The sequence below is a fragment of the Petromyzon marinus genome, chromosome 8 (genome assembly GCF_048934315.1).
Source record: "Petromyzon marinus isolate PM22_M1 ecotype Great Lakes invasive population chromosome 8, UKy_Petmar_22M1.pri1.0, whole genome shotgun sequence".
NCBI lineage: Eukaryota > Metazoa > Chordata > Hyperoartia > Petromyzontiformes > Petromyzontidae > Petromyzon > Petromyzon marinus.
The window spans coordinates 17,040,928-17,053,614 of record NC_133674.1 but is presented as its reverse complement, the minus strand read 5'-3'; the positions used below and the strand labels follow the sequence as shown (position 1 = coordinate 17,053,614).

The 12,687-nt window shown below is 50.7% G+C and overlaps 1 protein-coding gene across 3 annotated transcripts in view; it reads right to left on the bottom strand.

Moving 5' to 3' along the window:
• The window catches only part of LOC116940313 (tyrosine-protein phosphatase non-receptor type 13-like), a 78,905-nt gene that overhangs the window by 12,853 nt on the left and 53,365 nt on the right, over positions 1-12,687 (bottom strand). For all 3 annotated transcript variants that reach the window (XM_032949961.2, XM_076065709.1, XM_032949962.2), the window contains 7 exons: positions 10,735-11,036; positions 8,983-9,328; positions 8,242-8,400; positions 7,327-7,501; positions 6,217-6,427; positions 5,301-5,410; positions 777-841 (listed from right to left, as the gene is read on the bottom strand). In XM_032949961.2, coding sequence (XP_032805852.2) covers positions 777-841; positions 5,301-5,410; positions 6,217-6,427; positions 7,327-7,501; positions 8,242-8,400; positions 8,983-9,328; positions 10,735-11,036 — 1,368 coding nt within the window. The remainder of the gene's footprint in view (positions 1-776; positions 842-5,300; positions 5,411-6,216; positions 6,428-7,326; positions 7,502-8,241; positions 8,401-8,982; positions 9,329-10,734; positions 11,037-12,687) is intronic.

Below are 12,687 nucleotides of genomic sequence, written 5' to 3'. Positions count from 1 at the left end.
TTAAGTGTCTTCAAATTCACCGACGATCCAACGCGTTTGTCCCAGATGTGAAAATGAGCCTCTTGTTTTTACGGGTGTATATGTATATATATAATTGCCCAATTGTGGAACTCGGTTGGTCGAAACCATTTCAGGGGGGCACCAAGCCATGAGGCTCTCGTAAAAAAAAAAACAATCAGTTGATGCCCGGCCATGTCTGCGCTCGTCAGGACTTCCATGAATGTTTCATTGGCCACCTGACAGGACAGCTCTGCACATAGGAGGGCAGCGCTGCCCGCTTCGGCCCAAGGCATCATTCATCCGGAGATCAATGCGGAGAGCACTCTCTGTTCAGCAGGCGTGGATCCGTGTGCAGGAATGCTTAGTCATTTCCATTCAGGGGGAAATGCGTGGACAGCCGTGCACGCCGATGGCTTTTGTTTTTCGTCATTGGTAAGCTACAGTAATAATTAATCCCAACTGACAGCCCTGTCAATCCACTGCTGGATGAAGGCCTCCCCATGGGCGTGTCAGATCGTGGGGGTTGTGTGACCATACTTCACTAGGCTGGTCAGTGCGGGCTGGTTAAGGGGTAGGGGGGACCAGGCCTGGTTCAAGCTACTACTTGTCACCATTGTTATTTGTGGCTGGGAATCGAACTCAGGTTTGCCAGGTTCATCGCACAAAACGCTAACCACTGTGCCATCGTGCCACCTCAATTAATAAATATAAAACGTACCAAATATTCCCCAACATATTAACGGTATCGTCTCGCATTCATTAAAAAAAAGACTGACCTCAGAACTGTCCGTATCATTATGCTGCTCCTCTTCATCGGTGACACCATTTTCTGATGTCACGTCTGGAAACACAAGAAATCCAACCACCCCTGTGGGTATTTGACGACACGAGCATCGAAATGACATCATAACTCGACAGGACGAGGAGACACGCTTAGGCCCATGCTTTACGATCCACTAAAACCGCGCATGTTACAATGTGTGCCTATAAATGATCCCTGTGGAAATACGGTAAAAAATGATTTAAGATTGCTTAACAGGGCACCCCAGACATTTGGTGGAACATTTCCAAAACGTCACGGTGATAAGTCAAACATAACGTGTTGAATAAGTACTCATGGGCTCAAATGCATTGAGTATTAAAATTAACCTCCCTGTATGCATATTCCAATAGCACTTCTTGAATAAGAGCCACGTGCAGGATATGTTTGGAAAACACACAAAGCGACGTGGCACGAACGGGGAACGAGCATCCGAACTTCTCGTTCCCCCTCGATGCGTCTCTGGCGACCGCAACGACCGCCGGCGTCCCGAGGCGCCCGAAGCCTCTTCGAGTGAGCTTCACGTGAACACAACGGGGGGCCCGAATTTGGCCAACTCAACGGTCCAAAGCATTTCTCCCCTCACCTCTCGTGCGCCGCTAATCGGGACTGACCCCTGTCCTGGCCCGGCACGCGCAAGCGGCGCCATCGCACGGCCGCCGGCGTTGGCGGCGGCGGCGGCGGCGCTAGCGACGCCCGGCTAAACGTGCCTGCGCGCCGCCACCGATTAGTCGGCTCGCTCGCTCGCTCGCTCGTGGCTGCGTCTCTCGCGCGGCAAGCCGGACGTGTTCAGCCGAGCAGAGGAAGCGCGTAAAGGAACGATCCTTCATATAGCCTCAACGGGGGGGGGGGGGGACACGAGCGGGGTTATTTATTTATTTCCCGCCTCTATTTATTTACTCGCTTATTTGGCGCATTTTTTATTTATTATCGTGACGCGCACTCGTGCACGTTCTCGTGCGGTAATCGGCAGCGGAGCGGCGAGGCACGACGATTTCTAAAGGCTTCTTTTTTTCTTATTTTTTTTTCATCATCTCACGTGGGGGATGTATTACTCACTGCAAATGGAGCAAATCTGTCCACGAAGCCTGGCGGGCACGCAACAGCTTCTCCAGGCCGAAGGTCGGCATTACCAATCGTTGCAGCGCCCCACCGCGTCATAACGAGGGGGGGGGGGGCATGAGGGGGTGTCGACCCAGCATTTCCTGACCGTCAGTAGTGGCGGCATAAAATAAATTAAAAAATCCAACTTTGTTTATTCCAGCCATTTTCCTACATCTACCAATGCATGAGGGCTTCCTCGCGCCATGTCGGTCATGGATGTTGAACTTCTTTCGCACCGTACGTGGCGAAGCATGCTCATACGTCACTGCGTTGCGTAAAGTGTGGGTGGATTGATAAAGGGGGTGGGAAGTTGAACCACCGGTCCTTATATCACTCGCCACTGATGTTAACCGAGGCGAAGCAGGCAGTGGAGGGAATGTATCTGAGAAAGATGGCCGCCACGGAGAGATGGAGCAATGAAATCAGCTCGTGCGCAGGTACGAGGTAGAGCGTTACATCGCAGGACCGTGAGAAATTGCGAGCGCTCGGGCAGGCCCTTCATCCAACAGCGGGGCTGACCATGGTTAGTGACGACACTACGTGTTGGCACGGGCAATGGTAACGTAGATAATGCCGTGGGCCTCCTATGTGAGGCAATGGTAACGTAGATAATGCCGTGGGGCCTCCAATGTGAGGCAATGGTAACGTAGATAATGCCGTGGGCCTCCAATGTGAGGCAATGGTAACGTAGATAATGCCGTAGGGCCTCCAATGTGAGGCAATGGTAACGTAGATAATGCCGTAGGGCCTCCAATGTGAGGCAATGGTAACGTAGATAATGCCGTAGGGCCTCCAATGTGAGGCAATGGTAACGTAGATAATGCCGTAGGGCCTCCAATGTGAGGCAATGGTAACGTAGATAATGCCGTAGGGCCTCCAATGTGAGGCAATGGTAACGTAGATAATGCCGTGGGGCCTCCAATGTGAGGCAATGGTAACGTAGATAATGCCGTGGGCCTCCAATGTGAGGCAATGGTAACGTAGATAATGCCGTAGGGCCTCCAATATGAGGCAATGGTAACGTAGATAATGCCGTAGGGCCTCCAATGTGAGGCAATGGTAACGTAGATAATGCCGTGGGCCTCCTATGTGAGGCAATGGTAACGTAGATAATGCCGTAGGGCCTCCAATATGAGGCAATGGTAACGTAGATAATGCCGTAGGGCCTCCAATGTGAGGCAATGCCACAGCGGCACTGCGGGCAACAAAATAATAAATTCGTCTGCCAAGCCGTCATTCAGCTCCCCCGCAGAAGTGTGGAAGCAGAGGAGTGGGGGGGGGGGGGCTATGGCCTTATCCCAGCCAATCGAAAACGAATTGCATTTAATTTTTTTACATCCCCACAGACCGCAGCCGTTTAAAGCGTCTGTTTTTGTGGGGTTTTTTTTTCTCTCAAATGCATCGAATCTGCACGCACATTTTAACTTGAAAGGGAAATTTAATAAATACTAAGCATCTCTACCTACCAAATCCAGCAAAACCATGAAACACTCTCGAGGAGGCATGAATTGCTAATCTGAAAGGAAAGGGCAAAGCAATTGCGTAATTGAAATCCGTTGGCCTAGCCGTTGCCATGTACCCGAATATTCTAAACTTAATGACAAAAGTGGCGTGCTCTTCTCTCGACGTGGCTGGGCGAACAAACGTTACGTTTCTCTTTTGTTGTTGTAAAGTGGCACAGCAGGGCTGCACCTTTGCCTTTCTGCTTCATCTCAGGAAACGGAGGCCAACAGGCACAATAGTAATAAAATTGAGAAGACGATAAAAAAGTGGCTCGCAAAAACTGGTCTCCTGGTTCCCTAGAATGGAGTTTCGATTCAATGAGCCAGAATAAATGAACTTTGGTTCCCACTGATTGAGACTTTGAGGAGGGCTCGTCGCCAAGGCCCCAGCCCACGCACTTAAAGCGCTACCCTTGCCAAGATTGAGTCGGCTACTCATTAACTGGCGTTTTGATATGGGGCTTCCCATTGAATGCGTTAAATGTCAGCTTTCGAAGTTAACTAACAAACACGATAGATTAAAAAAACTAAAAAGACAAATACGATACCCCAAAGCATTGCACAAGGCGGCCGCTTATAAATAAATCAGATTATAATTACGCATGATAATATAAACGTACGTGAAGTATGGCATATACCGTAGATTGAAAATTTAAACATCAAAAAGGAACAATTTTTTTTAAATTATTATTTCAATTTACTCCATATCTGCACAACAAACCTTTTGTAGCAGAACTTTTGTTTGAAGCCCAACCCATGTATTTTTTTGTTTACTTCACAAGTGCTTAACATATAAATTAACGAACACAAGGAATTAAATGAGGATGATATTCTTACAATGTGACCAAGCAGGTGAACGCTTCACGGATAAGCTAATTTTAAGATGAGGAGTATTCTACCTGCCGATATCTCGAGGACACAATCTGTCTTGGCCCCTCACGACGTACTGCATGGGAGGCACGGTATATTAGTTGAGCGATGATGATGATGGACAACAAAGAGTGATGAGAGCTTGGGCAGGCTAGCAGTGGGTAGATCAAGTCTGATGGCCATTATGAGTGTAGTGCACTGGCAACTGTGGCGTCAGCTGTGACTAAGAGAAGATGCCAATCGTGAAGATGACAACATCCTGAGCACCGTCAAACATCATTATCTTCATCATCATCCTCCATGATCTGCATTAGTCCACAGATGTTAAAACAGCAGTGAAAATGAGCCACTCATTAATGCTAAATTAGGTTCCAACCCCAATCCTACCCTTGCAGCTCATCCTCAATTAACAATATCATGCATCGCTCAACACCAAACTCATAAATGCCCAACCACCAAGATCAGATTTCAGAGCAGAGGACTCAATTATGGGGTGATTTGTCAGACATGTAACAGTTGGATTAATTTGTCCTTTGTCAAAGAGAATTTCTGCAGATGCCTCGCGTTTCTATTCCTAGAGCACAAGCTGCTTGCTTTATAAAGACTGTGGCAAGGACGCGACACGGTATCGTATGGCAGCAGAAACTGCTATGACTTCTGCCACACCTAGAACAGATTACAATGAGTTTGCGGCATGACATACACTGTAACTGGGAATGCACGTACACGCGACAAAACGTTAAATCGCAAAGCAGTGAAGCCGCATCTGGTTCATCAGACTGAGGTCACAGCCAAATCAAACCTGTTACACCGGGGTCAGCGTACATACACAATAGCCAATTTAATTGGGCACTTCTACACCATTAACGAATACTGCAACCGCTACTTAAAAATCCACCTAATTGTGCGGATTGTGTAAAATAATTAAATATAGCGGCTTGTCCGGATTTCAAAAAAACAGGGAGGGAATACAAAAGTAAAATGTGATAAATTAAGTTCCAGACCTTGATCTGATCGGCTGTTTTCAGCGTCTTCTGCCAATAGATCCGTGTTTCCGTTTGGTATCTGCTCCCTGCGGGGCGTGGCTTTGATGGGGACCACGGGTTGACCATCTCTGCTCGTCCAATGCAAAGCACCCGAAAACAAACGCACCAACCACACTCTCTTGTTAACGCCGTCCAAGAAAAAGGAAGCAACGGTTCAATTATTGTAAAATACTTTGATGCGTTTGATTACATCTGCAAATTGGACTCTCAACAATGATGAAAAAAAAAACATTCCGTTTACTAATAATGGAAAATGTAAACATTAAAAAACGTTTAAGCAGTTGTGCTGTATAGCTCTTCAATGTGGTTTGAGAATGTACCATGTGATGCTTGGCATGATGTCCGACATTTCGCTCGCTCTGAGAACTTCTAATTATTATCATCGGTGTGTGAGACTGCCCGTGCAGTGTGCATTTCCTTTGACGTTTTGCTTAGTTTGTTCACCAGTAGTGGAAACGGCCATATATGTTGAACTTCTTCAAACAGTGCGTGGCCAACTGCGCGAATCGGAGGTGCCGAGGAAGGACAAACTAATCACTAAAAGTGGTTCTAAAGAAATTCATTTTCAATATAGCTTTAGCTCGAGTGGTTTCCTAATATCGGAAGGAAGAGTGTTCCAGATGGCCGTAGAAGCGCATCTGAAAGCGCGCAACGCAGTGACCACCGTCTTTGTTCGATGGCTCATCAAAAGCCGCCGCTGTGAGGACAACCGGAGTTCGCGTGATGGCTTATGCCCCTTGACGAGATCAGCAAGGTCACAGTGTTTCATTTGTGGCAAGCGCTTTGTGTGTAACGAGCGCAACCTCGCAACGTATTCGTACGGCAACTGGAAGGCAATGCAGCTCGGCGAGAAACGCGCACGCGCACCCGTCACCTGGTGGCTTTGACGAGAATCTCTCCGTCGGCGCTCGAGATGGTGTGCTGCGCCTCGGCCAGCGTCATGCCGAGCACGCTGACCCCGTTGACGTAATGCACGCGGTCGCCAGGCGCCAGGCTGCCCTCGGAGGCAGCGGCCGAGCCGGCGTCCACGCCGCCCACGAGCACCGCCTGGTGCGGGCTGCCGATGCCCCCGCACAGGCTCAGACCTACACACAAAGATAGAGAAACCCCCCCCCCCCCACCGTGTAGCCTCAACAGACCCGTGGGGCAAGTGCTGTTGGCGAGTAGCACCTACGAAGACCTGGACGGCACACGAGGGGGGCGGTGTGGTCACGTGCCGATGTTTACACACCGCACCAGGTACTCATTTAAGGCTGAGTCGGCCAAGGAGAGGCCCAGGACTGCTTAAAATATTCGCCACTGATGTTGGTCGTGAGTGGAAATCGAACTCGGGTTAGCGGGATCACTATACGCGACACTAGTGATCCACAGTCGTGTCTTGTATAGCACAGGCAACGCAAGCCCAACTCGTGTCTTCATTTTAAACGTGGGGCGATGACATGGGCCCAGCGGTAGGGCGTTTGGTGCAGAGGTTCACGGCTTGAGCCAGGCGGCCGCCCTGGTTGATACCGTGGGTGCCTTAACCAGAATCAGAATCAGAAAGGGTTTTATTCGCCATGTAAGTTCACACCGACACGGAATGTACGCCGCTGCCTGCTTCACAGCGGATGTGAAAGATCCCGTGACGTCATTTCGAAAAAGCGTGGGGCCGTGTGTACCGGCGTCACAGTGCAAAGTTTAGAAAATGACCCGCGCGTATTACTTTGTTGGGAAACATCAGGGAACAACGTCGCCCCGACCGGGCGACTGCCTGTCAGCGACAGCACCTTTCTCGATATTCTCCACATCTCCGATGACCACGGTTGGCTATGTACGTACGGACGCGAAAGAAATTCAACGCACGTACACGCAAACATACAACGCACCCGCGCTACAGGAACGGCGCGAATGCAAAATTTACGCAAATTGTCATTCATCACGATCGTCAGATGCCGAGCAGAGCCGCACGTGGGGTGTGGGTGGGGTGGGGGTGTGTCTCGCGCACCAGCCACGCCCTTCTCCTTGGGCTGCAGGACGATGGTGGGCAGCGTGTGTGCAGGCGGAGGCACCCCCAGGTTCTTCAGGGCCCTGCCGACCACGAGCGTCACCGACTGGGGCGTGGAGCGCAGCATGGCCACCGCGCGGGGGTAGGTCATTTCGGCCACCTCCACTCCGTTCACCTGGCGGAAGTCATCGCAGATGAGTGGCGGTGCGTCACAGCCCCGTCGCTCCCGTGCTCGACGTTGCCCGGGGGTCAAGCCGATAACTTTGTTAATACCGGGCCCACTGGCGTGCGATCCCACTGCCCGCAAGGACGGCACCAATTGCCAATCCTACCGTTAAATACTCATGGCAATGGAGAGCGGTGGCAGCGACTAGCACAACTGTACCGTGAACCTGCTGAGCCGACATCGACTCTCGGTTCAGCGGTGAATGATATATAAACCGGTGCTGGCTGGTGCTGCCCTCCCACCAACCGCCCCCCTTTCACTAATCCACGCTGACAATTGTGGCATCTGCGGTTAGCAGGGTTGGCTACGCACAGTGCGAAAGAAGTCCAACCTATGCATAAACATGGTCAAACAACCCCCTTGACCAGCAGCGAGGTTGACAAAGGCCTTTTTAGTTCTCTAATGTACATTAATGTAGAAGACCTGATGATGCAGGCAGTGATGAGAAGAAAACTGGCACGATTTGGACACATATTTCGGATAGACAACAACAGCTTGACACACGACAGAGAGGAATGTTGAAACAAATGACGAAATGTGCAGTGGACACCTGCGGGCTATCTGCCCATGGATCGTGACGATGATGATGACGACGATGATGACGATGATGATGATGATGCATTAACGACAACACTCGCCGCGGGACGAGCCACGGGCGTGCCGTGCGTGCGGCGAGTCGCGTAGCTCACGGCGATGAGGCGGTCGCCGGCCCGCAGCCTCCCGTCACGCAGCGCCGGCCCCTCCACCACCTCGCGGATGTAAGCGGCGCCATCCTCGGTGCCCCTCGTCACGGTGAAGCCGAGCCCCTCGCCGGGCCCCTTCTCGAGCGTCAGCTCCACCTCCACCTCCTGCCGGGGACCGCGAGCGCGCGGTGAGGGCGGCGGCGGCAAAACCGTCGGCGCGAGCGTCGCGTGAGGAGGACATCGCGGTAGGGTGAAAAAAACACTTCGGCGTGACCGTCAAACTCGCGGCCGCACCTGCGGCAGCTGCACGGCTACGCAGGTCGTGTCCGTCACTGCATCCAGACGTCAAGTAGTGCAACGTTTAATTAAGGCTTTCGCATTCCGACGAGGCACGTGTACGTCATCGGATTTTCTTCAGATTATGTCACAGAACCGGAAGAAAAAATGTAATCAACAAAATTCTTCGGTACCGAGGCTCCCACAAGGCCATGCGGGGAGGGCGTGTGGCACAGCTTGACGCCAGCTATCATAGAGTGCAGCAGCGGTCGTGTTGCTAGGGTTATCTGCGGTGAGTACGATGTCCTTAAAAACAACGGCGCTTACGCCTCTCTAAATAAAATGAACGCTAACCGTTTGCGCGTTCCGAGATTCGACGGTGAACGGGACACCCACCCTGCAACTTGCAGACGTCTCGGAAACGAGAAAGGGCTCTAATTGTCTCCATCAAAAACCTGCGTAGAAACCTACCGGGGCGTACTCCTCAAACTCTTCATCGCACTCGTCCTCGTCGTCGACATCGACCCACGGCCCGGCCTCCCTGCCCGCGTCGAGCTCCGCGACGCCCGCTCCTTCGCTGGGCGGCGGGGCGCCGTCCTCCCCCTCCCAGGGAGTGGTGCGCTCCTCCGCAGCCTCGGCAATGGACTGGTAGAGCGAGGGCGGCTCGGAGCGGTCCACGTTGGTGTCGCGCGGTGGCGGAGGAGGGGTGAGCGAGGCCTCGCTGGAGCTGAGGTAGGCCTGGTCGAGGGGCGTCGGCGAGGGCACCTCGGGGAGATACCGGAAGCCGGGGGATGGTGTGGGCAGTGTGAACGAAGACCTTGGAGGGGTTGAGATAGGGAAACAATATTGTTTGTACATTATACGTATAGCATATGGAGAGAGATCGCACAGTGTTTGAGCGTTTTGGGTGACGAAGCCTGGTAACGGACAGGCGAGTTAAATTCCCGGTCACGGCCAAGATCAGTAGAGAGTGAAGCCTGAGCCAGTCCTGGGAACCTCCCTGCCTCCTTCACCAACCCACCCTAACCAGCGTTGGGAGGCCTTTATCCAACAGTGGATTAATACATGAGTATAAATGGGTACAAATATGTACAGTGTATGTGCATGGGCTTTAACTAGGAGAGAGAAGAAGAGCGTAAAAAAACGCATGTCTCAGACATCGTGCGGATCAGTGGGTCTGGGCAGAGGCCACAATCGTTAGGAGGGATGATGGCCGATGGCGGAGATCGGTGAAGTAGTGGCAGCTCAAGCAGAGAACGTGCCCAAGAGGATGACTACCGGAGAGATGGAGCGACGAGATCAGTTTATATGCGGGAGCGATATGGAGCGTGGTATTTCAGAGAAAAATGGGCCAAGGTGAAGCCGTGGGAAGACTTTTACTCAGCAGTGGAGAAACATTGGCTGATGACGCGGTGTACTGAATGTATGCGTTTCAAATGTTTATAGGATATAGCTTAAGAGTGACTAAATGTACCGAATGCGTACAAGTCACACGCAAAAATATTCCAGGTTTGAGAATACAGCAATTAACAAAACACATACGCAAGGGAGATCAGTGTCAAAGGAAGGTGCGGCGATGGTCAAATGATTCGAGCACAACTACACACTGATTGATATTCTGACAAAAACGACGGAATTCATTTCACCAAAGGACAAATTCAATAGCACATACCTTAGCATAAAAACGTAACTTTGGTAACTGCAGGCGACATTGCGCTTTGTTACTTTCCAAGTCTGCTCCACCACTGCCCTCTACTGGCAAAACATTTAGATGTCAGCCACCATCTGATCCGACGCTACCTGCGCACCCGACTCTTCAGCCACTCGTTACCCAGTATGCAATAAAGGCCCTTAGCCAGCATGCCACGCAGGATTCGGTGATTTTTAGTCAGTCCTTACCCAGTGTGCACTGAGGATCACTATCCGAAAAATAAGTTGGCTTGGACAGGATAACATCGTGGCAAGAAGGGAAGATGGGCGATGGCCAAGAATCATGACGGAGTGACAAACCATGGGAGGAACGCGCCCCAGAGTTACGTCAACCACCGAGCTGGAGCGATGAAACCAGCTCACGTGCAGATCCATCATTGGCTTTAGGAGACAGGTCACGAGGCAGGTGACGAGGAAGGTGACGAGGAAGGTGACGAGGAAGGTGACGACGATGGCCGTTCTGGATCAGTGAATCAGCCGCTCCTATCCCAGCGTGCACTGTGACGTTCTTACCCAGAGTGCCCAGCTGGATGCCGCTTGGCGCCCTTTTCCCTGGCGGCGGCAGCAGCGCCACCGCCGTCGGAATCGTACTCGGTGCTGTCGCTGTAGCTGTCCCTGCGCGTGGGCGTGCGGGCGGCGCTCCCGCTCCCGTCCAGGCCCTCGCCGTCCCAGTGGCCGTGCGCCACCGCCGACTCTTCGATCTCGTAGGGGCCGCACGTGGCGAGGCTGGGGTGGGGTGTGGGCGTGCTGCCCGTCTGGCGGGGCGCCGGAGTGTTCATCCGGCTCAGATCCTTCACCGGGGAGCCGATGGGGCTCTGGGAAAAGGAAAAAAAAAATTTAAGCAAAAAGGCGGCACGCGTCCAAAAAGGCACGCGCGTTACACGTTTGTCGTAACCTCGGTAGTTTTGTGCAAAAAATTACGCGTGCAAAGTGTGCCCAAATAACAAATATGATTAACTATGATTTGTCAGTCCACTGCTGGATGATGGCCTCTCCATGCTGCGTTGGTGATGAAGATTGTTTGACCATACTTCATCACACTGCTCAGTGTGAGTTGGTGAAAGGGGAGAGAATCCAGGACTGATTCAGTTCTGACTAGGCCAGCGATGTTAATCATGGTTGGGAACTGAGCTCGGATCTCTCCGTTAATAGCGCCGTGCATGTTAACTCCTTAAGGGTTCTAGATTTGAAGCTTTCGTGACTGCTAGGATCCATACAAAAGGCGGCACGCGTCCAAAAAGGCACGCGCGTTACACGTTTGTCGTAACCTCGGTAGTTTTGTGCAAAAAATTACGCGTGCAAAGTGTGCCCAAATAACAAATATGATTAACTATGATTTGTCAGTCCACTGCTGGATGATGGCCTCTCCATGCTGCGTTGGTGATGAAGATTGTTTGACCATACTTCATCACACTGCTCAGTGTGAGTTGGTGAAAGGGGAGAGAATCCAGGACTGATTCAGTTCTGACTAGGCCAGCGATGTTAATCATGGTTGGGAACTGAGCTCGGATCTCTCCGTTAATAGCGCCGTGCATGTTAACTCCTTAAGGGTTCTAGATTTGAAGCTTTCGTGACTGCTAGGATCCATACTCTTTGGTTCTATTGGGTAAAGTCACGTAGGTGAAAATAAAATAACAAAAAATCACGACGTTTCGGCCACAACACAAGCGGCCTTCATTTGATTTGTTTGATTTGTACTAGGTGCCTCGGTGAATGTATATGCTCTGACTTTAACATAGCTATTTCTGTGACCAGTTACAAGCTAATCACTCAGCTATTTCAATGCTAAATTCTATGCTAATTCCTTTGCCAAGGGGTGCCTCTGCGGATGTGTATACTTTAACTTAGCTATTTCAATGAGCCATTTCAATGCTAAATTATATGCTAATTCCTTTGTCAAGGCGCTTTGTTTTCTTCTCACACAGCTTAAAGGTCGTGATCTAAGCGTGGCTTTTCTCACTCCAGCGCTGTCCTCCAGACAGTCTCATCCCTTAACCTGATGAAGGCCGCTTGTGTTGTGGCCGAAACGTCGTGATTTTTTGTTATTTTATTTTCACCTACGTGACTTTACCCAATAGAACCAAAGAGTATGGATCCTTAAGGGTTCTTAAAGAGACAACTGCAATAATAATTTGGTGGTGCTTAAAGGAAACATCAAGGCTTACGTTGAATAAGATTCAACAACGTGACATTTTAACGTACTTTTCTGATGTCTACAGGTATTGTGAAAATAGAAACGTGCGCATTTACAGCAAATCGTTGTGATGATATTTAATCAGCTTTTTCAGCTCCATCACAAAACTAAAGATGCATCCTTATAGTGGAATATCCTTTCATATTTTTAACCCATGGCCAACAGTTGCACTTGGAATGGAGATTGTTGCTCATGCAATTGTTTGTAGTTGGAGGAATGCGAGTTTACATTATTTTTAGTTAGGCAAGTCCAAGGGCCGGGATGATGTGTTT